Source organism: Canis lupus, chromosome X (assembly GCF_003254725.2).
Source record: "Canis lupus dingo isolate Sandy chromosome X, ASM325472v2, whole genome shotgun sequence".
In the NCBI taxonomy this organism is placed as follows: Eukaryota; Metazoa; Chordata; class Mammalia; order Carnivora; family Canidae; genus Canis; species Canis lupus.
The window spans coordinates 51107499-51133616 of NC_064281.1; the positions used below are offsets into that span (position 1 = coordinate 51107499).

Genomic DNA, 26118 nt, shown 5'->3' on the forward strand with positions numbered 1-26118 from the left:
TCTCACCTCTAATCTCTTCTTCCCCAGCTTCAAATGAGGACATGTTAAATCCTCCAGTGTAAAAGTTAACTCCTCTACCTGTTTTCTGAATATTCTGTTCACTCATCTGGAACTTGGCTGGCTTTCTTTCTTTCTTTCTTTCTTTCTTTCTTTCTTTCTTTCTTTCTTTTCTTTCTTTCTTTCCTTTTTTTCTTTCTTGTTTGCTTAATTTTCCATGTTTTCAACTTTTCTCTTTTTACAGACTTCTCCCTCAAATTTAAACATGCTCTAGCCTTTCCTATTTTTAAAAATAAATATATAAACAAAATAGTCTTGAAATGCCTCAGTTATTTTTCATTTTCACAAAGTCTTTTTTTTCACAAAGTCTTTTTCACATAGTAATCTATATTCTCTTGATATCATTACCTCCTCAGCCCAATGAAATACAGCTTCCTCCTCCATTTTTGTCCTAATACTGGTTACCATTGACCTTTTAATTGATAAAGTCAAGTGAACTTTTAGTTTCTGCTTATTTTGACCTTTCTTCAAACAACCACACATGTTGCTAGAGGCTATTATGATATGTGACAGATATCATACTTACTTGGAAAATATTCATATATTCCTAAACCAATTTACTTGATTCCAGTCTTCCTATACCAACTCTGCCATCAGAGTCATCACTATAAAATATATGTCTGACTGCATTAATATCTTCTCAAAACTCTTTGTTAATCTGTTTTCCAATGACTTACAAAGTAAGTGTTGACTGTGTGCATGGCATTCAAAGGGCTCTCTCATCTGACCCTTTCATGAATACTTTTCTCATGGCCTGCCCCTACCTGACTGACTGAAGGCCCTCTTATGTCAAACTATTTACAGTACTGTGCTATCTGCTTTATGTCTGTGCAACTTGCTCAATCTGCTCTGTCTACCTTGATACCTTCTATTCTCTCCCTGCCTTCCTGAAGAACAGGTATCTGTTATCCCTGTATTTCCTAAAGAAATGGATCTCACGGTGGTCTTAAGTTGCATTTCTTTAATGACTAATGATGTTTAGAATATTTTGATGTGATTATTGCCCACTTGCATATACTCATTGGAGAAATACCTTTGAGATGATTTACCTATTGTTAAATTTGTTGTTGTTCTTGAGTTGTAACAGTTCTATATATAATTTGTATACTAGATCCTAATCAGATATATGATTTATATTTATTCCCATTCTGTGGGCTGTCTTCTAACATTCTTTTTTAAGATGTTATGTATTTATTCATGAGACACACAGAGAGGAAGAGAGGCAGAGACAGAGGAAGAGGGAGAAGCAGCCCCTGCAAGGAGCCTGATGAAGACTTAATCCCAGACCCCAGGATCATGCCCTGAGCCAAAGGTGTCTGCCCAACCACTGAGCCACCCAGACGTCCCAAAGAAGATGTGGTTTATGTTTACAATGGAATATTACTCAGCCATTAGAAACGACAAATACCCACCATTTGCTTCAATGTGGACGGAACTGGAGGGTATTATGTTGAGTGAAATAAGTCAATCGGAGAAGGACAAACTTTCTTGATAGTTTTTGTCTAAAATATACATAAAATAAAATTACCATTTAAAAATTTTAAAGTGAATAAGTTAGTGGCATTTAGTAAATCAATGTTGTGCAATCATCACCCTATATCATTCCAGAAAAATTTCATAACCACAAAGGGAAATCTTATACACATTAAGCATTCAGTCCTAATTTCCCCATTTTTTCAGCTCTGATAACCACTAATCTGCTTTTTAGCTCATGGGATTCATCTATACTGGAATTTCAAATGGCTAGACTCATATATGGAATTTTGTTTCTGGATTCTTTTTTTAAGATTTTATTTATTTATTCATGAGACACACACACACAGAGACAGAAAGAGAGAGAGAGAGGCAGAGACACAGGAAGAGGGAGAAGCAGGCTCCATGCAGGGAGCCCGATGTGGGACTTGATCCTGGGACTCCAGGATTACACCCTGGGCCAAAGACAGGTGCTAAACCACTAAGCCACCTGGGCTGCTCCTGGATTCTTTTAATTAAGGTAATGTTTTCAAGGTTTGCCCATGTTGTAGCATTCTTTTTATGACTGAATAATATTCCTTCATTTTTATTTTTTAGGCACTTGTTTTTTTTTAAGATTTTATTTATTTATTCATGAGAGAGAGAGAGAGAGAGAGAGAGAGAGGCAGAGACACAGGCAGAGGGAGAAGCAGTCTCCATGCAGGGAGCCCGACGTGGGACTCGATCCCGGGTCCCCAGGATCCCGCCTTGCGCTGAAGGCTAAACCGCTAAACCGCTGAGCCACCGGGCCTGCCCTATTCCTTCATTTTTAATCCACTTATCAGCTGATTAGTATTTAGGTTGTTTCCACCCTTTGTTAACTGTGTTATAAACCTTTGTCTACAAGTTTTTATTTGAACACTTGTTTTTTTTCTTCTGTGTACATATCTAGGAGTACAGTTATGAGATAATATGAAAATTATGTTTTTAATTTGTTGAGGAACCATGTACACTGGTTTGTGAAGGCTGCTGTAACAGATCATAAATGGGATGGCTTAATCAACATTTATTGTTTCAAAGTTCTGGAGTCTGGAAATCACAAATAAAGATGTTGGCTTGGATGGTTCATTCTGAGGGCTCTGAGGGAGAATCTTTTCTATGTCTCTCTCCTAGCTTCTGGTGTTTTTCTGGCAATCTTTGGTATTATAAATGCATTACCTCAATTTCTGCCTTATAAAAGACTGCTAAAAGAAATTAAAGAAGACCTGAATAAATACAAACACATTCTCAAAGTGATTCAGTTTGATCTCTGTTTCATTCCCAATAATTTTTTCTACAGAAATGGACAAGTCAGTTTGAAGTCCATATGGAATTGCAAGGAACTATGAATAAACAAAGCATTCTTTGTGAAACTCACATTTCATTAGGGAAATGCAAATCAAAATCACAATTAGATACTACTTCACACCCACTAGAATGGGTCTAATAAAAAACAGGGTAAATCAAATGTTGGTGAGGATGTGGAGAGATTAGAAACCTCATATGCTGCTCATGTGAATATAAAATGGTGCATCCACTGTTGAAAACAGTTTGATATTGTTAGAGGTTATATGTGTACCTCAACAATATATGGTGAAGTTTTAACTTCTATTACTTCATAATGTGACTTTATTTGAGAATAAGATCATTTGCACATACAACTAGTTAAATTAAAATAAGGATATACTGGAGTAGGGTGAACCCCTAATCCAATCTGATTGGAATCCTTATAAAAGAATGCCACATAAAACAGAAACACGGGGAATTAGTCATGTTAACATGAAGGCAGAAATTTCAGTGACAAGTCTTTTTTTTAATAAATTTATTTTTTATTGGTGTTCAATTGCCAACATACAGAATAACACCCAGTGCTCAACCCGTCAAGTGCCCACCTCAGTGCCCATCAACCAGTCACCCCCACCCCCCGCCTTCCTCCCCTTCCATCACCCTTAGTTCATTTCCCAGAGTTAGGAGTCTTCCATGCTCTGTCTCCCCTTCTGATATCTCCCACTCATTTTTCCCCTTTCCCCTTTATTCCCTTTCACTATTTTTTATATTCTCCAAATGAATGAGAACATATAATGTTTGTCCTTCTCCAATTGACTTATTTCACTCAGCATAATACCCTCCAGTTCCATCCATGTCGAAGCAAATGGTGGGTATTTGTCATTTCTCATGGCTGAGTAATATTCCATTGTATACATAAACCACATCTTCTTTATCCGTTCATCTTTCGATGGACACCGAGGCTCCTTCCACAGTTTGGCTATTGTGGACATTGCTGCTAGAAACATTGGGGTGCAGGTGTCCCAGTGTTTCATTGCATCTGTATCTTTGAGGTAAATCTTTTACCTGCTTAGTTTGTTAAATTGATCTCTAGGTATTTTATTCTTTTAGATATTACTGTAAATATAATTGCTTTCTCAATTTTTTCAGATTGTTCATTATAGTTAGTGTATAGAAACAAAACTTAGTTTAGTGCATTAATCTTATCACCTGCAACTGCTAAATCTGTTCATTAACTCTAATAACTTTTTTGTAGATTATTTTAGACTTTCTATACATGGAATCATATTATTTGAAATAGACAATTTTCTTTCTTCATTTCCAGTTTGGATGCATTTTATTCATTTTCCTTTCCTAAGTTCTCTGGCTAGAATGCCCAGTAAATTGTTATATAGAAATGGTGAAAGCAAGTACATTTGTCTTATTCCTGATTTTAGAAAGTAAGCTTTTCAGTTATTCACTATTGAATATGATATTAGCAGTAAGTTTTCATAAATGCTCTTTATTATGTTGAGAAGTTCCTTCTATCCTTAGTTTTGTGAGTGTTTTTTTATCCTGAAAGAGTTTTGTATTTTGTCAAATTATTTTTCACATTAATTGTGATGATCACGTAGTTTTTCCTCTTCATTATATTAATATGGTTTCCTTAAATTAATTGATTTTTTATGTTGAACCACTGTTGCATACCTGCAATAAATCCCATTTGATCATGGAATATAATATCTTTAATATGCTGTTGGATTTGATATTTTGTTGAGGATTATTGCATCTATATTCATAAACTCTATTGGTCTGTAATGTTCTTTCCCTATGAGGTATTTCTATGATTTAGCATCAGGATAATAGTGACTTATAGAATGACTTAGAAAGTCTTCCCTCATTTTCCATTCTTTGGAGTAGTTTGAGAATTGTTAATTCTTAAATGTTTGGTAGAATTCACTTGTTAGGTCATCTGGTCATCTAGGAATTCCCAGGAATTCCTTTGTTGTGTTTTTTTTTTTATTATTTTAATTACTGACTCAATCTCCTTGCTTGCTTTAGGTCTCTTCAAATAGTCTACTTTTTCTTGAGTCAATATAGATTGTTTCTAGGAATTTGCCTATTTCACCAAGGCGATCTAATTTGTTAATGTATAATTGGTCATAGAATTATTTTATTTCTTTAAGCTTATTGGTAATTTCTATTTACTTATTTATAAAAATTTTATTTATTTATTAATGAGAGACACACACACACAGGGAGAGGCAGAGACACAGGCAGAAGGAGAAGCAAGCTCCATGCAGGGAGCCCGACATGGGACTCAATCCCGGGTGTCCAGGATCATGCCCTGGACCAAAGGCAATGCTAAACCACTAAGCCACCCGGGCTTCCCTCCATATTTATTTTTAAAAAATATTTGTAAAATTTATTTATTCATGAGAGGCAGAGACATGGGCAGAGGGAGAAACAGGCTCCCTGCGGGGAGCCCAATGTGGGGCTCCATCCCAGGCCCCCAGGATCATGACCTGAGCCAAAGGCAGATGCTCCACCACTGAGTCACCCAGGTGACCCTCTCCATACTTATTTCTGATATTAGTAATTTAAATCTTTTTTCAAAGAACCAACTATTGGTTTTGTTGATTATCTCCATTCTTTTTCTATTCTTTATGTTGCTTATCTCTATTATACTCTGTAATTTTCCTTCCTTCTTCCAGATTTGGACTTAGCATTTTTTTAGTTCCTTGTTACTTAAGGTATAAAGCTGTGTTGTAGATTTGAGATCTCCCTCCTTCTCCTCCTCTTCCTCCTCCTCTTCCTCCTTCCTCTCCTCCTCCTCCTCTCTTCTTCTTCTTCTTCTTCTTCTTCTTCCTTCTTCCTTCTTCTTCTTCTTCTTCTTCTTCTTCTTCTTCTTCTTCTTCTTCCTTCTTCTTCTTCTTCTTCTTCTTCTTCTTCTTCTTCTTCTTCCTTCTTCTTCTTCTTCTTCTTCTTCTTCTTCTTCTTCTTCTTCTTCTTCTTCTTCTTCTTCTGTAAGCTCCACACCTAGCATAGAGCCCAATGTGGGGCTTGAACTCACAACCCTGTGATAAATACCTGAGCTGAGATCAAACATTGGATACTTATCAGATTGAGTCACCCAGGCTCCCCAAGATGTTTCTTCTTTTCTTTAGTTGGGCTATCTACAATTATAAGTTTCCCTCTGAGGATGGCTTTCATTGAATTCCATATGTTTTTGATTACTGTGTTTTTGATTTATCCAAAAAAGTTTCTGTTTTTTAATATATATTTTATTTATTTCAGAAAGAGAGAGAGAGAGAGAGCACAGGATGAGCAAGGGGAGGGGCAGAGGGAGAAGCAGATACCCCATTGAGCAGGAAGCCTGATGTGGGTCTTGATCCCAGGACCCCTGGGATCATGACTTGAGCCAAAGGCAGATGTCTAACTGACTAAGCCAATCAGGCACCCCATCCAAAGTAGTTTCTAATTACACTTGTGATTTCTTCTTTGAGCTGGCAGTTGTTTGAGAGTGCATTTGATTTCTACTTGTGAATTTTCCAGCTATTTTTTGTTATTGATTTCTATTTTTAATTCATTGTGATTGGAATAGATACATTTCATGATTTCAATTTTTAAAAAATATTGAAAATTGGAGCTTAAGAAAATAGTGGAACAGGAGTCCCTAAGCTCACCCCATCCCATGTTTATAACTAGATGTCTCTCACGTGCATGTAAATAAACCATAGAGAGCAACTGGAAGACTGGAAGAACAATCTTCATAACTAAATGTAGAGAGGAAACCACATTGGAGAGGCTACTAAGGGCAGAAAAGTGATCAGAGCTGCCCACAGGAGGGAGGGGGCTGCAAGTGTGCAGAGGAGAAAGAACTTGGGAGTCCACATAGTGAAGATGAATCCCCATAACCTCTGCCTTTGAACACTATGACTTTATATAATCAGCAGAACTTGGAATCTGGAGCTTTAAAAGCCAATTGACTCAGCAAGGGGTGGTAGTGATAGCTCAGACTCTGCTCTTAAGGAGACAGCAGCCTGCAGAGACAATATAGAACTAACAGTTTGCACAACTCTTGGGTAAAATTGGAGCAAGATTTATTTATTCTGATTTTGGAGCATGTAGGAGGAATTCTCTGGGAATGAAGGAGCTGGAAGGAACAGTTTTCCTCCCCCCACCTACCCCAGAATAAACACAGTGAGGCAGCTGCTGCACAGACACTTGATACCTAACCTGCTAACAGTGCAACTTTTCTCGTGCATTCTCTTCAGGACTCAACCACCCCAAGCCAGCTGGCCTTGGCCCTAAGCTTAGAGCAAATTTTGCTAAAACCTCTGCACTGCTCCCCCAGATCTCCTGAGGTCAGGCCCCCTCAGAGCTGGGATGCCTGTGTCTCACTAATACCACAGAGAGCAAGCACAGCCCACAACAGGCAGAGAGTCAATGCAGATGTCTGAAGTGAAAAAAAGTGATTCAGCTACAATGGCAGAATGCAAGCAACGCACACAGGAACTCTCCTGAAGTGCCAGGTTCTGGTGAACAGGAAACAATGCACTACAGGACACTCCAGGGCCTCTTCATAAAGTCACTACTTTCAAGAGCAGACATAGCAGACTTTCCTAACACACAGGAACAGACACAGAGAGGTAGATAAAATGAAGAGACAGAGGAATATATCACAAATGAAAGGACAGGATAAAATCACAGCAAGAGATCTAAGCTAAACAAAAATAAGTAATATGTGGGCACCTGGGTGGCTCAGTTGATTAAGCATCTGCTTTCAGCTCGGGTCATGATCCCAGGATCCTGGAATTTAGTCCTACATCAGGCTCCCTGCTCCATGAGGAGCCTGCTTCTCTCTCCCCTTCTGCCTGCCACTCCCCCGCTTGTGCTTTCTCTCTCTCTGTCAAATAAATAAATAATAAATAAATAAATAAATAAATAAATAAATAAATAAATAAAATCTTTTAAAAACAGAGATAAGTAATGTGCCTGTTAGAGAATTTAAAGTAGTTCAGTAATTCTGGAATTTAGAAAGGGTGGAAGATATCAGTGAGACCTTTGACAAAGAGATAAAAAAATTACTTATAAAAGATTAAGAACTCAATAAATGAAATTAAAAATAAAATGAATGGAATAGATAGTAAACTGCAGGAGGCAGAGGAACATATCAGTGGCCTGAGGAATAGAGTAATAGAAAGCAATCAAGCTTAACAGGTGAGAGACAAACAAATATTACATAATGAGAATAGATTTAGAGAAATCATTGACACCATTAAGCACAATAATATTCACATTTTATAGATCCAAGAAGGAATATACAGGAAGTGGGAGAGAGAAAATGTATTTGAAAAAAGAATAGCTGAAAACGTCCGGTATTTGAGGAAGGAAACAGAGAACCAGAATCAGGAGATGTAGAGTTTCCTCCAATAACCCAACCCAAGGATGTCCATACTAAGACACATAGTAATTAAAATGTTAAAATAAAGTGAAAAAGAATTTTAAAGTTTGCAATACAAAAGAATGGAGTTGAATACAAATGAAACCCCTTATGGCTATTAGCTGATTTTTTGAGGATAAATTTCGCAGGCCAGAAGAAAGTGGCATTATATAGGCAAAGTGCTGAAAGAGAAAAATATATGGCCAAGGATATCCTATCCATCAAGGCTATCATTCAGAATGGAAAGAGAGATAGTTTCAAGACAAACAGAAGTTAAGAGAATTCATGACCACTAAACCACTCATATAAGAAATGTTAAGGGGAGCCTTGTGAGTGTAAAGCAAAGATCATAACTAAGAGTAAGTGTTGTTCCAACCAGTACCCTTATATTATGAGTCCTCCTTGCTATCTCCAAAGCTGTAAAAGATGCAGTGGACCAAAGTCTGAGATCCTGCTTCTGGTGGCTGGCATTCTTATTGTCTTTGTCTTCCTCCATGCAGTAGAAATTTTCACTTGAGATTGGTAGTCAGATCTTCCTCTTGACATAAACCACTAAGTTACTGGAAATTTGTTATAGCAGCAACAGGAAACAGATACTATAACAATAATAATACTGATAGTAATTAACATTTATTGAATGATTGTTATGAGCCAAAAACCATTTAAGATTAAATGAAGAATGGGGTGTCTGAGTGGTTCAATTGGTTAAGCATCTGCCTTTGTCTCAGGTAATGATCTCAGGGTCCTGGGACCAAGCCTTTAGCAGAGTTCCTGCAGGGAGTCTGCTGCTCCCTCTTCCTCTGCCGCTCTCCCAGGTCATGCTCTCTTCTCTTCTCTCTCTCTCTCTCTCTCTCTCTCTCAAATAAACAAAATCTTTGAAAAAAAAGATTAAATGAGGAATAATAAATAATGATGACATTGATAAAAATCATAATACTTAATTTTCATTGAGTCCTTGATATATGCCAATCATTATTCTAAGATTTACACGTGGTTTATTTCACATGGGTGGTTCAGTGGATGAGCATCTGCCTTCAGCTTCTTATCATAAGCCAGTGAGATTGTTGTTGTTGTCACCATTTTGTACACAAGGAAAATGAATCAAAATTTCAAAATTTGCTCGATTACCAACTATTATGATACATAGATGAAATTAGATCCAAAATAGTCTTACTGTAGAACTTATATTTTTAACCTAAGTATTTTTTAATTTTTAATAAGTTGGGTTTCTCATTTATTACAAGGTGCAAGGTTTGTTTTTTGTTTTTTTGTTTTTTTTGTTTTGTTTGTTTGTTTGTTTGTCAGACAGGGAATCTCTTTCTACTCCAGGCAGAAATTGCCCAAGGTGGAGGAAGGGGAGAGAAGAGAAGGAAGGAGTGAAGGTCAGAGCAGGAAGCATGTGGTATCTATACCTAATAGTAACTCATGTGACCTTTTAAATTCTTATCCCAATGGCTAGTGTGGTATCAGTCACACAATGAATACTCCATCAGAAAAAATTATTATTATTAACATCAATGCAGTATATACTACATGATAGTTACTATGCTAAATTCTTGACATGTATCAAATCAATTCACACCTCTTATAATCCTTGTTTTATCTATGAAGGATGGAGCCACAGAGCAATAAAGTGACTTGTCCACATTTACATCTAAAAGCCAAAGCTGGCATTCAAATCCAGACCAGTGGAAACTCAAGTCTGTGCTCAAGGGTCAGCCCGGGTGGCTCAGTGGTTTAACATCCCTTCAGCCCAGGGCATGATCCTGGAGACCCAGGATGGAGTCCCATGTCGGGCTCCCTGCATGGGGCCTGCTTCTCTCTCTGCCTCTCTCTCTCTCTCTGTGTGTGTGTGTCTCTTGTGAATAAATAAATAAGATCTTTTTTAAAAAGTCTGTGCTCAAGAACTCCTGATTGGTTGATGGTTACTCTATCACTTGAATTTAAGCATAGTGAAGGTGGAATGGCAGTGCACACAAATAACCTTGTAATGCTGGATTGGAAATCTGTTGTGGTCATTTTGTTGCTGCTACTGCCATCCTGTATGACCCAAGAGCAATTGTTTAACCATTCTGCTTAGAGGTTAGCCAACTCTGTAATGCAAACAGTTCTTTATGTCCTCCTTGTGCTATGGTTATAGGGAGAACAGGAAAATAATTTAGGAGGATAAATGCCATGATATTGAAAAGAAAAATACTAGATAGATAATTCAAGGAAAGGCTAAACTTATAGGGTTTTATGGCTTTTTAAAAAGGATTTATTTATTTATTTATTTATTTATTTATTTATTTATTTATTTATTTATGAAAGAGAGAGAAAGTGTGCATGTGTGGGGGTGGAGGGGCAGAAGGAGAGGGAGAAAGTGATAATTTTAAGCAGGTTCCACATTTAGTGTGGAGCCTGACATAGGGCTCGATCTCATGATCCTGAGATCATGACCTGAGCCAAACCTAAGTCTGATGTTTAACCAACTGACCCTCAGGCACTCCAGGGTTTTAGTTTATTGTGTAATTTATTTGTATCCAGAGTGATCCTTTCCAAACACATTCTCATTAAGAAACAAGTTTTCCTGCTTAAAGTGGTTCTATTTTAGTGGAAGACACTGTCATGTCTTGAATAATGCAAAATAATAATTTCTGTTATCAGAAAGGAGCTGGTAGACAAATGCAGGGCCTATTTGTATTTTTTTCACTCTCAGCTGCCAAAATTTGTTTTTAACTAATCAAGATGTATTCCTAAATCTCACTGATTTATCAGCTTTTGTGAACAAAACCACAATGCTTATAATATCTCATCAAGTTAATATCAACTTCTGGAAATCAGCCTTGGGGCCCAAGCAAAGATATCCCTCAAAAACACTCTGCAATGATAAGTGTCTTTGGAGGATGCTAATGTGTATTTCAGGAGATAGGAATCCTATATTGGGCCTGCTAAAGACTCACAAGATATCCTTAGGTAAATCTTATCTCTTTTGTTCCTCCCCCTTAATTTACCTATGCAATGGACATAATGAAAACTTCCATTGGGTACCATCTGAACTTCTATAAGGCCAATGGGGCAATCATCAAAGAAACATATTGCTGATTAAGTCACTCACTTAATAAATATTTATTAAGGAACTACTTTGTGTCTGGTACTGCTCTTGGTGTTGGAGCTATAGCAGTGAATAAGTCAGACAAAACTTCTGATCTCATAAATACTATAAAGAAAAATAATATATTAAGAAGATGGTAGGGCACCTGGGTGGTTCAGTGGATGAGCATCTGCCTTCAGCTCAGGTCATGATCCCAGAGTCCTGGGATTGAGTTCTGCAGCAGGCTCTCTGCAGGGAGCCTGCTATTCCCTCTGCCTATGTCTCTCCTCCTCTCTGTGTTTCTCATGAATAAATAAATAAAATATTTTTTAAAAAGAAGATGAAGTATGGTTGGAGAAGGCTTAATGTTTTATATAGGATGGCTGGGGAAAGCCTGTTTGAGGAGAACATATTTAAGCAGACAGATGAATAAAGTGAGGAAGTGATATCTGGGAGAAAATTATGCCATGCAGAGACAATGGTACTTAAAAGACCCTGCAGTGGTGCCATATACAGGATGTTCAACAAACAGCCAAAGAGGACAGAGTGATTGGTATAGAGTGAGTAAGGTCAGGGAAAAGGTAAGATGTCAGGCGAGAGAGGTTTCCAGGTTTCCATGCAGATACCTACAGGTAATGGTAAAGGGTTCAGATTTAATTCTTTTTTTTTAATGTTGATAGTGGCTTTATTCATCACCTCCAGTAATTGTGAACAACCCAAATGTCTTTCAATGTGTGAATTTTAGAATAGTGATACAAGGACTTAATGGACCAACAACTGACAAGAACCGTGAATTTGAGCACATCCAGTAATATTATGCTCAGTAGCATACTGTCTAGAACGTTCAGAAAAAGCAAAAACACAGAACAGAAATCTAATCAGGAATTGCCAGGAGTGGGAGCTGATTTTATAATCCTGAGGAAACTTTTAAGGTGGGGATAACATTTAACTAAACCACACAGATGTCACAGAACTACACTCTAATTATGAATCTCACCTAATGTGAATTGTTAATAAAAGCAGCTTCAAAAAGTCCACAGGGGCCATCTTTCATATTTGCAGATTTTTTTTTCAAATTTGCAAATTTGATAACCCAATGTTTAAGGGAGCTTATAGAGAAACGGACACTCTTGTACAAGAGCATAAACTGGCTCAAACCCCACAGAAGGCCGTTTGGCACAATCTACTAAAATTAAATTGCAGAAACTTACTCAGCCAAAAATAATTCTTACCTGATACTCATCTGTGTGCAGACTTGAGCTTATTTACTACTTTGTATATACTTACAAATGATGTAAACCCAAATACCATATAACGGCACACTAGCCTCTACATCAATGAAGATGGACTTCATGGAAGGACCAGAACACATTGTTATCTGTGTAACAGTATATACAGTATACAAGGTTTTTGGCTTTAAAAAATGGTGAATCATTATACTCATTTGCTGTGTACACTTCAAAAAAACTAGATACACAAGACTAATGGCAATGATTATGGGGGAAGGACTTAGAGTTGGGCCAATGGGGGAGAAATGGAAGTCTGTGGCCTAAAGAGCAGGGCGGTTTCCTGTCCTCATAGTCCAGTATTATCTGGTTCAACGATGACCTGAGAAAAAATGCAGGTGGGTGCTGGGTGACAAGCCAGACACTAAGGGAGCTAAATGCTAGTCCAAAGCCGACAAAAAGAAGGTTCCACTACAGCTGGTACCACCCATTCAGCTCCCACTCCTCTTAGCAGAGGCTAAGATCCCACAAGCTGGCCGAGTCAAACCACACTTCCAGGCAGATAAAAATTTAAAAAGACACAAAAGAAATGGATCAGTTGTTTAATTAGGTTCTTTTGTAAGAAATTTAGAACACCAATTTGTGAGGGTAAACTCCATTTGTGAGAGAAAACACAGAGTGGAGGTAGCCCTGAAGCTGAGGAACAGCTTTGATTTTTGGCAGAATTTGCGAGTCCACAGCTTTCTGATCAACCTTACGCTGCTCTGTAATCTCGTATTTCTCCTTCTCTGTGTCAAAAATCTCTCCTTCCTGGTGTCTGGGTTTACGCAGCTTCTTCTTCTTGAAATAAGCATCAGTGAGATGTTTGGGGATTTTCACACTGCTTATATCAATTTTGGTGGAAGTGGCAATGACAAATTTCTGGTGTGTTCTACGCAGAGGAACTCACTTGGTTGAGGGCCAGAGGTCCAGTCACAAGTACCAAGCCACTGCTCAGTTGCTTCAGGTAAACTACCCTCTTGCCTCTGTGGCGCCCAGTGAGGATGATCAAAATGGTCCCAGGAGTGACGGTAGCTCGCAACTTTTTCACATACTGACTGAAAGGTTTTTTGCCATGGCTCAACAGCTTGCGAGGCACATCTTCAGTAGGATAATAACTAGGCATTTTGTGAAATTTAACCACTCGGGTACCACCATTCTTGTCACCACCAACTGGTTTTGTAACGGTAGCAAGAACCTTCTCCATCTTTTTCTTTTCAATCCTGGATTTAGCTGCCGAATACTTCCTCTTGTACATGGCTTTTATGGAATACATAGCCGATCAGGAATATCTGCCAATTCCTCTGACTAGGACAGGGTTTCGGCTGCAGTGGGGCTTCCCCTTCTTTGGCGTTTTAGCCTTTAGATTACCCTTCTTTGCCTTGCCACCAGCATTAACCTTCTTGGCTTTAGGTTTCTTCTCCTTAGTATCCGGCTTCTCGGCTTTTTCGCCCGTCATCTTGCAAGATGGAAAAATCAGATTTAATTCTGAGGGAGATGGGAACCACTAGAGATTTATCAACAAAGGAGTGATATGATCTATAATTTTAAAAGATCACTCTAGTGGTTATATGGGGAATAGACTTAGGGTAATAAGAGACAGAGATGAATTATGGGTCAATTTCTATAGTCTAGGAAATGATGATTTGGTCTTATGGTGGTAGAAGTGGAATTGGAGAAAAGTGTCATGATCCAGAATATATTTTGAATAAATAGTTGACAGGATTTGCTGATGTATTGGATGTAGTGTATAAGAGAGATATTACAATTTCTGGTCTGCAGTTGTATGAATTATGTTGCTAAATGAAGAAATGTCAACCTTACTAGAAGTCAAATGAATAGAAATTAAATAAGTATTTTGGACTATCAAATTAGCCAAGAAAAATTTAACCATTATAACCAAATGAGTGTTCTGTTCTCATGGGGACTATGGTCCTTAGGCCTCTGGTATGAAGGACATTTGTGACTGTGCCCATAAGTTGACCACCTGCCTTCTGGTGTGTACACTGCCAGTGTGAATTGAGAGGTCCTCGAGCCTAGGGTCTAGTCTAGGCTTTCTTAATGAGCCAATGAACTAGTCTCTGTCTCTGACCTTTAGTCTCTCCATATGATAAGTAAGAAGCTTAGGGTAAGTAACTTAGCAGCCCTGACATTCTGTGATACTTTCCAATTAAAATATGCTTAGAAAATTTAAGAAGCATTCTACAGCATAGAACCAATTCCTCCAAGATATGATGATACTAGCAAATGCCAGGAATAATACATTTGCTGCCTACTGAACAGAAAAATCCAGAAGCTTCCATTTTCTCTTGGGAAATGCAAATATTAAGGTCTTACTGGAAAACACAATGGCTTTGGAATTGAGACAGACATGGAATCTAATCTCATCTACCATGCCACTTCATTTCTCTGAAACTGTTTATTCATCTGTAAAATGGAAGTGATACTAATCTCAACATTGCAAGACTCTAATGTATGTAAACCACGGAGCACATTGCCTGACCCATAGTGGATCAAAATGGTATTTTCTTTTCTTCCCCTTGTCTTCCTTCTCTCTACTATATTCATTCTCTTCCTAGCACCCAATATAATGCCTAGTGCATGTTAGAGATAGCTGAGGTGGTAGACTAGTAAAAATACATACTACTACCAAAGTTCATATCAGACACTTCTGGAGACTTTGTAAAAACTGATCTCACTTTCCGACCTTCCCCACTGATAGAAATCACATAAGTCTGGACATTAGACCAAACAATAAGAAATCAAAAACTTGAGAAAATAGAGTACTGGCCTAGGAACCACTTGTATCCCTTCAGATTTATAAGATTTGTTTCATCTCCTTAGTGGGAAGATATTTAAATTCAACTAATCAAGTTTAATAGCATAAGGGTAGCCTCAAAAAACATACCAATCTTGCTGGTTCACATTGCCAGTTTTTCAGTCTGGCTCAGAGAAAGGTACTGAGAGCCCTTCAATTCTAGTCACTGGCTAGAATTGCATTTTTATGACTTTTTTTATCATTATAGTCTCAGATTGGAATAGGACTGAAGACAGATGTGTACATTATCAGAACTAGAAGGTATTACAGAGATTTGTTGGATCAACACCTAAAATTCTCCTTGCTCATCTCAATGAAACAAACAAGGAAGCTGACAAAGATAATTGTCCAAAGTTACTTCATAGGAATAGAACTGAGATTAGAACACAGCTCACTAAGATTCTCAGTCCAGGGTGGTTTCAACTTCCCTTCTTCCGAGGTCATCTAAGCTATCTCTCAGTGAGAAATAAGTGTGGATATTTCCAGAGCCAGAGACATGAATTATTAATTGTTACTGGCCTTTTTGGATGTCATTTCAGCACATTTTCAGCTAATAGTGACCAACAACTCAGTAGCATTTCTTAAAATATTCTACAAAAGAACTCATAAAGCTAAAGTCAAGCTCCTCCAATTTAAAAAAATGCTCCTTTGAAGGGCAAGAAAATCAGCACTAAAAAATCGACTTACTCAAGATCATATTGCTATTCAGCAAAGCTAAAAATTGAACCAAAGTCATCTAATTCCAAATTCAGTGTTATTTCTACCCCACTGGGCTACAAATCAACATTATTTGATAAATTTTTACTGATAATCAAGTATTTTTTAAAGAATACATGCTCATGTGTATACATGGATACACACACCATACCTGTGTCTGCTCTTTGAATATGGAAAACAATACAATGGGTTTGACTTGTATTTCCCTGATGGCAAGTGATGCGGAGCATTTTCTCAAGTGCTAGTGGCCATGTCTATGTTTTACTCTGTGAAATTTCTGTTCATGTCTGTTGCCCATTTCATGATTGGATTGTTTGTTTCTTTCCTGTTGAGTTTAATAAATTCTTTATAGATCTTGGATACTAGCCCTTTATCTGATATGTCATTTGTAAATATGTTCTCCCATTCTGTATGTTATCATTTAGTTTTGTTGACTGTTTCTTTTGCTGTGAAGAAGATTTTTATCTTGATTAAGTCTTTTGGGTTTTCTATGTACAGTACCATGTCATCTGGAAAGAGGGGATTTTGACGTCTTCTTGGCCAATCTGAATGCCTTTTTATTTCTTTTTGTTGTCGACTGCTGAAGCTAGGACTTCTAGTAATATGTTGAATAGCAGTGGTGAGAGTGAACATCCCTGTTGTGTTCCTGATCTTAGGGGAAAGGCTCCCAGTGTTTCCGCATTGAGGATGATATTGGCTGTGGGCTTTTTGTAGATGGCTTTTTGCTGAGGAGTGTTCCCTCTATCCCTACACTCTGAAGAGTTTTGATCAGGAATGGATGCTGTATTTTGTCAAATGCTTTCTCTGCATCTATGGAGAGGATCATATGGTTCTTGTTTTTCTCTTGTTGGTATGATCTATCACGTTGATTTTTGTTATGAGTGTTGAACCAGCCTTGTATCCTGGGGATAAATCCCACTTGGTCATGGTTAATCATCTTCTTAATGTACTATTGGATCCTATTGGCTAGTATCTTGTTGAGAATTTTTGCATTTGTGTTTATCAGGGAGATTGGTGTATAATTCTCCTTTTTGGAGGCGTTTTTGTCTGGTTTTGGAATTAAGGGGATGCTGGCTTCATAAAACGAGTTTGGAAGTTTTAAGTCCTTTTTATCTTTCGAAACAGCTTTAGTAGAATAGGTATTGTTTCTTCTTTAAAAGTTTGATAGAAATCCCCTGGAAGCCATCTGGCCCTGGACTTTTGTGCCTTGGGAAGTTTTTGGTGACTGCTTCAATTTCCTCCCTGATTAATGGCCTATTTAGGTTTTTTCTCCCCATATAAGTTAGGGATCTCTTGTCTCTTGCTGCTTTAAGGATTTTCTCTTTATCATTGGAATTTGCAATTTTACTATTAAATGTCAAGCTGTTGAAGGGTTTTTGTTGATTTTAGGGGGGTCGCTCTATCTCCTGGGTCTGAATGCATGTTTCCCTCCCCAAATTAGGGAAGTTCTTAGCTGTAATTTGTTCAAATATGCTTTCTGGTCCTCTGTTCCTTTCAGCACCATCTGGAACCCAAATTAAACATAGATATTTCCTTCTGAGACTGTCATTTATTTCCCTTAGCCATTCTTCATGGTCTTTTAATTATTTTTCTCCTTTTTCCTCAGCTTCCTTCCTTGCCATCAATTTGTCTTCTATGTCACTCACTCTTTCTTCTACCTCATTAACCCTCATCATTAGGACCTCCAGTTTTGTTGCATTTCCTTTAAATGATTTTTAATTTTGGCCTGATTAGGTCTAAATTTTGCAGTCATGAAGTCTCTTGAATCCTTTATGATTTTTTCCAGAGCACCAGTAGCTTTATAATTTTGCTTCTGAATTGGTTTTCTGGCATCGAATTGTAATAGAAATTCTGTAACTCTGTAGCAGGGAGTACTGTTTCTGATTCTTTTGTGGTGAGTTCTTCTTTCTAGTCATTTTGCTTAGTGCAGAGTGGCTGTATGAGCGGGCTGAGTCAATAATATCAACCATGAGCTAAGTAAATTTCACTCTAGATGATTCTGAGTGGTTCTAGAGGGTGATCCTCTTGTTTCTGAGTATATTAAGTTCTGTATGTTAGAAGATGCTCAGTCCCAAATTTATATAAACCAGAAATACTTGTAGAAGGCCCTAACCTTGACCATCAAAACAGAAATGAGATAAAAGAGGTGGGCAGAATGGGAATGAGGAATCTCAGAGAATGAACCAGCATGGAACCCAGAATGGCTCTGAGTTTATGCTGATCATGTTTTAGAAGGTATTAACTTCTGCCATTGTAGAACAAAATGAGGCAGAAAACACAAAACAAAAAAATCATATCTTGTATATCTCGCAAAATTGAGTATGTTGAAGGGAATCTAGAAGTGGAAAATATATCTAGGACCTGTAATGGTAGAAATATGAAAATAAAAATGGAAGAATCTTAAAAATGAAGAGGTAGTAAAATATTGTAGCTAAGTTGGGAAAGGAGAAAAATACTGGAAATTTACAGTCTGATATAAAAATGAGTTGTTCTTGAAAAATGAAGAAAAAATATATATAGAAAAAAATAGGAGGGGTACCCTCTGTTTCTATATACTGTAAATCCCTTGACTTCCCCTGGAGCTTTCCAGGGCTGCTTGGTCAAGAACCTGCTTTCCCTGTCTTCCAGCTGGTCTTCTGGGGGAGGGCCCTGCTGTGCTGATTCTGAGGTGTGTGCACCTGGAGGAACTGCCAGGCCACCTGCCAGGTGCTGGGCTCAGTGGGAAACAAACATTTACCCGGTGAGGCCTCTGTTCCCTGGTGGCCACACCCGTCCCAGGCACAGGGTGATACAAGGAGGAACAACACCACTGGCGGTGGCCAGGTCTCCAGCTCTAGAGTCAACTCCCTGCGGTAACTACTGCAGACACCCAGTCTGCACTGGCCTAGATGCTCCTTGGGTGGCACGGGGACGCTGACCTGCACTGCTTGGGGGGCGCCGGGTGGCAGGAAAGTCCTCACTGTCCTGTGCCCTCCCCACCTCTGCCTGTCCAGGGGGGAGTACAGGATCTCTGGCTTTGTCCACCCAGTGCCCTGGGATCCGGGGCCTGTGCTGCTGGAATCACGCTCCTGGGGCCTTGGCTCATGAAGGCAGCAGTGTGCAGACCCCTCCATCTGGAGCCACCGCCTTACCGACAGGCTTCTCCCTGATGCCCCGCCGGGTGCACACTCCAGCCCTTTACCAAGATTGGCCCGCAGTTTGTGGGGCACTTTACCCGGTGCGTACTTCCTCTATTTAGTAACTCTGGGAAACTGGAGCCTCCAATGCCCTTCCTGCAGTTCTGCTCCATTTCCCTGCTAAGCATTTTTCTGTCCTGGAAGAATCTGGTGCGGATTTTTTAAAGTTCCTGCTTCTCCAGGGCTGGGTTTTCTTATCCTGAGGCTCCCTCCACCCGGCTTTAGCTGGCTCCTCATGGGGCCCCTCCCCCACTTGATTCTTTTTTTATTCCCCCCCCTTTCCTACCTTGTTAGAAATGAAAACCCTTCTCTCTGTAGTACTCTGGCTGTTCTCTCTTTAAATCTCAGGTCAGAGATCCCTGGGTGGCTCAGCGGTTTGGCGCCTGCCTTTGGCCAAGGGCGAGATCCTGGAGTTCTGGGATCGAGTCCCATGTTGGGCTCCCGGCATGGAGCCTGCTTCTCGCTCTGCCTGTGTCTCTGCCTTTCTCTCTCTCTCTGTCTATCATGAATGAATGAATAAATAAATAAATCTTAAAAAAAAATCTCAGGTCAAATTTGTAGGTTTTCAGGATGGTTTGAAAGTAATCTAGGTAAGTTGGTGGGGCCAGGTGAGTTGGGGATCCCTAATCCTCTGCCATCTTCTCCAGCCTCTCTTATTATGTTCTTTATTCTTTCTTCCTCTCCTTTGAGGACTCCTGCTACCAAGAGTGAGTCTAGAGCAAGCTAGGTCTTGCATGCTCATTGCATATTATCAGTGTTGGAAGGCTCTTAAAGATCATGGAGTCTAATCTCCTTTGTGCAGCCAGGGAGAAACTGAAGCCAAAGAAAGGATAAAAGATCTTAATCTGTCTGGGGAATGATGAAGGTAAAATAAGAACTCAAATTTCCAGGATGCTCTCTCAATGATAGCATTGTAGCCAATAAGATAGCATGATCAATGTGGTCATTCTGATAATATGGAAATGATCATCATGAGTTGATAATATTTTGACACCTTTGTGTAATTCTTAGAAACTCCCAGGGAGACTCTTTGATGTAACCTTCTAAACTGCGAACTATGAGGAATTCAGTGGGAATTTCATGTGGAATAGGGTTGTCTTTTATGGGGTCTGTCTTAGGGAGGTAGTTGTGGCAGAGTGGGAAATGCTTGTGCCTCAGAGTCAGACAGACTTGGGCTGGAATTCAAGCACAGCACTTACTGCTGTATCGAGATAGAAAGCATTAAATATGCTTGAGCTTTTTTGTGAAATAAAAGTTATAAAGAACATAAGCCACTTAGGAACATCATGAGGATTTAATGAGGCAAACTATGAAAGTGAGAAAGCACATGAGAGGTTATGTGTAAAGTTCAAAATGAAAAAGAACTAAATAGGACTCAGGTTCTATCTCTTTATTTCGTCCTGAATTGAGTAATTGGGTGGTATGTATGTCTGTGTTTGTGTGAGAGTGTGTATGTTGGAGTGAGGGAGGGAGGGAAGGAAAGATTGAGATTGTTTTAAATTATTTCTGGCAATGCAAGTGTTTGGAAAGTAATCACACTGGCAAACACAAGTCTACTCATAAATCAGTGATCATAGAATATTTTAAAAAACAACTTTATTGAGGTATATATTACATATTATAAAATTCATTCACTTTGAGTGTACATTTCAATGATTTTCATTAACTTTACTGAGTGTTGCAGCCATAATCATCATAACTCAATTTTCATCCTGAAATAAGGACATTTTCATCCTCAAATAAGAATCATCATGCCTATTTACATTGAATATTTTTTTCTCTCCCCCAGCCCCAAGTAACCACTAGTGTACCTTCTGTCTCAATTAGCTTGCCTTTATGGACATTGTATAGAAATTGAATTACACAATATGTGGTCTGCTGTTTCTGGCTTTTTTACTTAACATTCTTTGAGGTTCATCTATGACCCTGTATGTCAGTCCAATCATTTTTTGTGACTGAATAGTATTCATATATAACAATTTGTTTATCCATACACCAGTTGATAGACATTTGGGTTGTTTATACTTTATGGGTGTTATAAATAATGCTTCTATAAACACACTTCTTATTTCCCTGCTGTACTCACCAAGCAAAGATACACCAGCCAAAGGAAGCATCTTGGTTCTTTGAAAGTAGAATAAAAAATGTATTTGGAAGTATTTCTGTTTACTGGCTAATAAGAATTATTTCCAGAGGATCAAAAATAAAACACAACTCTGCTATCTGCCAGTAGCCACATATATATGGTTCAAGATCTAACAAAATTTCTGTAAATGACCAATTTATGATGGAAAAGTAATCAAAATGTACCTACATTCAATGTAAAACACCAAAAATCTTGATAGTGAGGTAGGCAGGGAATTAGGGGCATGAGAGATTATCTTCCCAGTATAGTAGGACTGTGTGTTGAGGACAGTACTGCAGCATTGACACTCTTACCTAACCTGTGTCTGAGAACTTTGGAGAAGAAAGTTGCTCTCCCAGATTCTTCACTGTCAAAATTAAAATCCAGGTATACAGAGAGGAAAATGGTGAGCCAAACAGCAAACTCATTCTTGGCAAACACCTCTCTTCCCTTACAAATAAAAACAACTTATTTTGTTAGTTCAAATATGGACAACTATTATGTATGCTCAGGGACATGTTGAAAATGTTTTTATCAAGTGCCCTTTATGCTTCCACTGACTGAGAACTCTCCAGTAAAACAAAAATACACAAAAACAAGGTGCTCAAAGAAAGATGTCCACACTTTAAAAGCAATGTAAAGGAAATCTTTAAAGGCACTCTCCAAAAGCAAACAATTGAGTGTAATATTTGCCATGACCAAATAACAATTCCAAAGAAGGAAAATATATTTCACCTCACCTACATAAGATCCTTTAAAAAGCAAAGTAAAATTTCATTTCCCTATTTCAATGGCCAACTCCAATTTTTGAACTTTAGAAAGGAAGTTAGAACCAAGGTGATTCTGGGTATGGCTTAGGGATTGTCACGTAATGTTCACACCATGAGGACTTTGCTCTTGACTGGCACGCCTATGCACTGAGATTGCCCTAGAAACCAAGGCTAGTATTTGCATTGCCACAGAAAAATTCAGTGCCAAGAAGCTATTCTGGACTAGGTATTCCAGCCAGGAAGTTTATTTTCTTGGGTGGGGCTCACACTGAACTTTGCAGTTAATGAGTTTATAAACACACTACTGGGGGACTACTACCCGGCTGCGGTTTTTTTATTGCAATGTTGCCCCCAGTTCCTCTATGGTAACTGTAACACCCTAAAGCAGTTGTTAAGGGGAAGCCTTGAGGCAGTGAAGAAAGCTTTGCTCTGGGAATTAGAAGACTTCAGCCAGATTGACCTCTGGCCTAACAAGCCATATATCTAATCTGAGCTGGTTTCCTCTTCCTTAAAAAGGGATAAAAATAACACCCAATTCAGGGTCTTAGGAGGATGAAATGGGTGTAAATGAGCTTCATAAATTATAAAGTCTAGATCAGGCACAGTGAAGAGGGGACTATGTCATTTTTATCATTGTATTATTGTTATTATTATTCTGTTACAATCACTATCTTTCCCATAGAGCAGCAGTGTTGGATTTGAACCACTTCCAGGTGCATGGTGACCTTTGAACACCTCAGGGAGATCTGCTGAAGCTGAATCATCATCTGTTTGGGTGCTAGTTCTTACCCTACCAGAAGGTGTAGACATGACTAATTAAAGCCAGTGAGAAGAATAAACCATCCCAGAAATAAAAGAACAGAGATGTGCAAAAGCTTCTTATCTTGATGAAGTCCCAATAGTTCATTTTTGCTTTTGTTTCTTTTGCCTTCGTGGATGTATCTTGCAAGAACATACTGTGGCCGAGTTCAAAAAGGGTGTTGCCTGTGTTCTCTAGGATTTTGATGGAATCTTGTCTTACATTTAGATCTTTCATCCATTTTGAGTTTATCTTTGTGTATGGTGCAAGAGAGTGGTCTAGTTTCATTCCTCTGCATTTGGATGTCCAATTTTCCCAGCACCATTTATTGAAGAGACTGTATTTCTTCCAGTGGGTAGTCTTTCCTACTTTATCGAATATTAGTTGACCATAAAGTTGAGGGTCCACTTCTGGATTCTCTATTCTGTTCCATTGATCTATGTGTCTGTTTTTGTGCCAGTACCACACTGTCTTGATGACCACAGCTTTGTAGTACAACCTGAAATCTGGCATTGTGATGCGCCCAGATAGGGTTTTCTTTTTTAAAATTCCCCTGGCTATTCGGGGTCTTTTCTGATTCCACACAAATGTTAAAATAATTTGTTCTAACTCTCTGAAGAAAGTCCATGGTATTTTGATAGGGATTGCATTAAACGTGTAAATTGCCCTGGGTAACATTGACATTTTCACAATACTAATTCTGCCAATCCATGAGCGAGGAATATTTTTCCATCTCTTTGTGTATTGCTCAATTTCTTTCAAAAGTGTTCTATAGTTTTTAGGGTATAGATCCTTTACCTCTTTGGTTAGGTTTATTCCTAGGTATCTTATGCTTTTGGGTGCAATTGTCAATGGGATTGACTCTTTAATTTCTCTTTCTTCAGTCTCATTTTAGTGTATAGGAATGCCACTGACTTCAACAAAACTAAAAGACAACCTACAGAATGGGAGGAGATATTTGCAAATGACGTATCAGATAAAGGACTAGTTTCCAAGATCTATAAAGAACTTATTAAACTCAACAGCAAAGAAACAAACAATCCAATCATGAAATGGGCAAAAGATATGAACAGAAATCTCACAGAGGAAGACATAGACATGGCCAACAAGCACATGAGAAATTGCTCTGCATCACTTGCCATCAGGGAAATACAAATCAAAACCACAATGAGTATACCACCTCAGACCAGTGAGAACGGGAAAAATTAATAAGGCGGGAAACCACAAATGTTGGAGAGGATGTGGAGAAAAGGGAACCCTCTTACACTGTTGGTGGGAATGTGAAATGGTGCAGCCACTCTGGAAAACTGTGTGGAGGTTCCTCAACGCGTTATAAATAGACCTGCCCTACGACCCAGCAATTGCACTGTTGGGGATTTACCCCAAAGACAGAGATGCAATGAAATGCCGGGACACCTGCACCTCAATGTTTATAGCAGCAATGTCCATAATAGCCAAACTGTGGAAGGAGCCTCGGTGTCCATCGATAGATGAATGGATAAAGAATGTGGTTTATGTATACAATGGAGTATTACTCAGCCATTAGAAATGACAAATAGGGCAGCCCAGGTGGCTCAGCTGTTTAGTGCCTGCCTTCGGTCCAGGGTGTGATCCTGGAGACCTGGGATCGAGTCCCACGTCGGGCTCCCTGCATGGAGCCTGCTTCTCCCTCTGCCTGTGTCTCTGCCTCTCTCTCTCTCTCTCTCATAAATAAAAAATAAAAAAAATAAAAAAAAAAGAAATGACAAATACCCACCATTTGCTTCAACGTGGATGGAACTGGAAGGTATTGTGCTGAGTGAAGTAAGTCAATCGGAGAAGGACAAACATATGTTCTCATTCATTTGAGGAAAATAAAGAATAGTGAAAGGGAATATAAGGGAAGGGAGAAGAAATGTGTGGGAAATATCAGAAAGGGAGACAGAACATAAAGACTCTTAACTCTGGGAAACGAACTAGGGGTGGTGGAAGGGGAGGAGGGCAGGGTGTGGGGGTGAATGGGTGACGGGCACTGAGGGGGGCACTTGACGGGATGAGCACTGGATGTTATTCTATATGTTGGCAAATTGAACACCAATAAAAAATAAATTTATTATAAAAAAAAGAAATGTGAGAACTAGTCCATAAAATTAAGCCAGTCTTTTACAGGATATGAGTTATTGATATCATTTTTTTGTCTTTTTTTAAGGATGCCCAATAAAAAGAAGAGACATATAAGACTTGGCAGGGTAGTGGGGGAAAGGCAAGACAACAAGAAGCCCATGATCTCCTATGTAAACACACATTCTATAAGACAATTTTCAGAATTCTACAATCTTAGAAGGAAGTTTAAAACTCTTCTAAGCTACAACTGCCTTTTGCCCAGTAAAGAAATACCATCTAGCTGTACTTGACTTATTTTTTTTTTAAGAAATAGGTATCTCAAAAAAAAATAGGTATCTCAGTATTCACATGGTAGCATCTTCCACTATTCTTTTCTTTTTCCTTTTTGGCAACTGGTTAAAACTTCAAACCACCAGATAATTGAAAACATATCATGGAACCCCAAAAGGTAACCTAACCCCATTACTTGATTATCTAGATGGGGAGACTGAGTCCCAGAGAAGGGATATAATTTTCCCAAAGTCACATAATTGGCTAGTGGCAGAGATAGGACTAGACTCCAAGTATCCGACTTCAGGGCCCAGTGGCTTGTCTATTTCTCATACTTAAAGGAGTGGGCCCAGGTTTAAGACTAACTACTCAAATAATTAGATTGTAGCTTTTATTTCTTCCCCCCACTCCCACTGACTAATATTGGCTCATTTTATCCTCAACAGAAAAAATTCCAAAATACCTTCCTGAGTCAGGAAGGTGTGGCCCTTTTGGCTTACTTATTCACCTTACTCACCGTGGTGACTAATAATCTCCTGTAAGTGAAGTCATCTTAGTCTTTGATTCCACCATATATGTTACATGACAATTCCTTTATTTTTGAGAATGTCATGATATCTTTTGGGATATTTAAGCGGTATCATAACTATAGTCACCTTGGGAAGGATAGAATGGATTTCTGGTCACTCAAAAAACACTTAAGTGTCTTCTATGCTAGGGATTCTGTTAGGTCATTGTGTCA

The 26118-nt window shown here is 38.6% G+C and overlaps 1 protein-coding gene across 1 annotated transcript; it reads right to left on the reverse strand.

Annotated features, from left to right (window-relative positions):
- Positions 1–13145: 13145 nt before the first annotated feature.
- On the reverse strand, positions 13146–14068 carry LOC112671928 (60S ribosomal protein L6-like). Its single transcript, XM_035711830.2, is given in 2 exon segments — positions 13146–13504; positions 13506–14068. Coding segments are annotated over 2 exon segments (687 nt in total). The 5' UTR covers positions 13875–14068; the 3' UTR covers positions 13146–13186.
- Positions 14069–26118: the final 12050 nt, after the last annotated feature.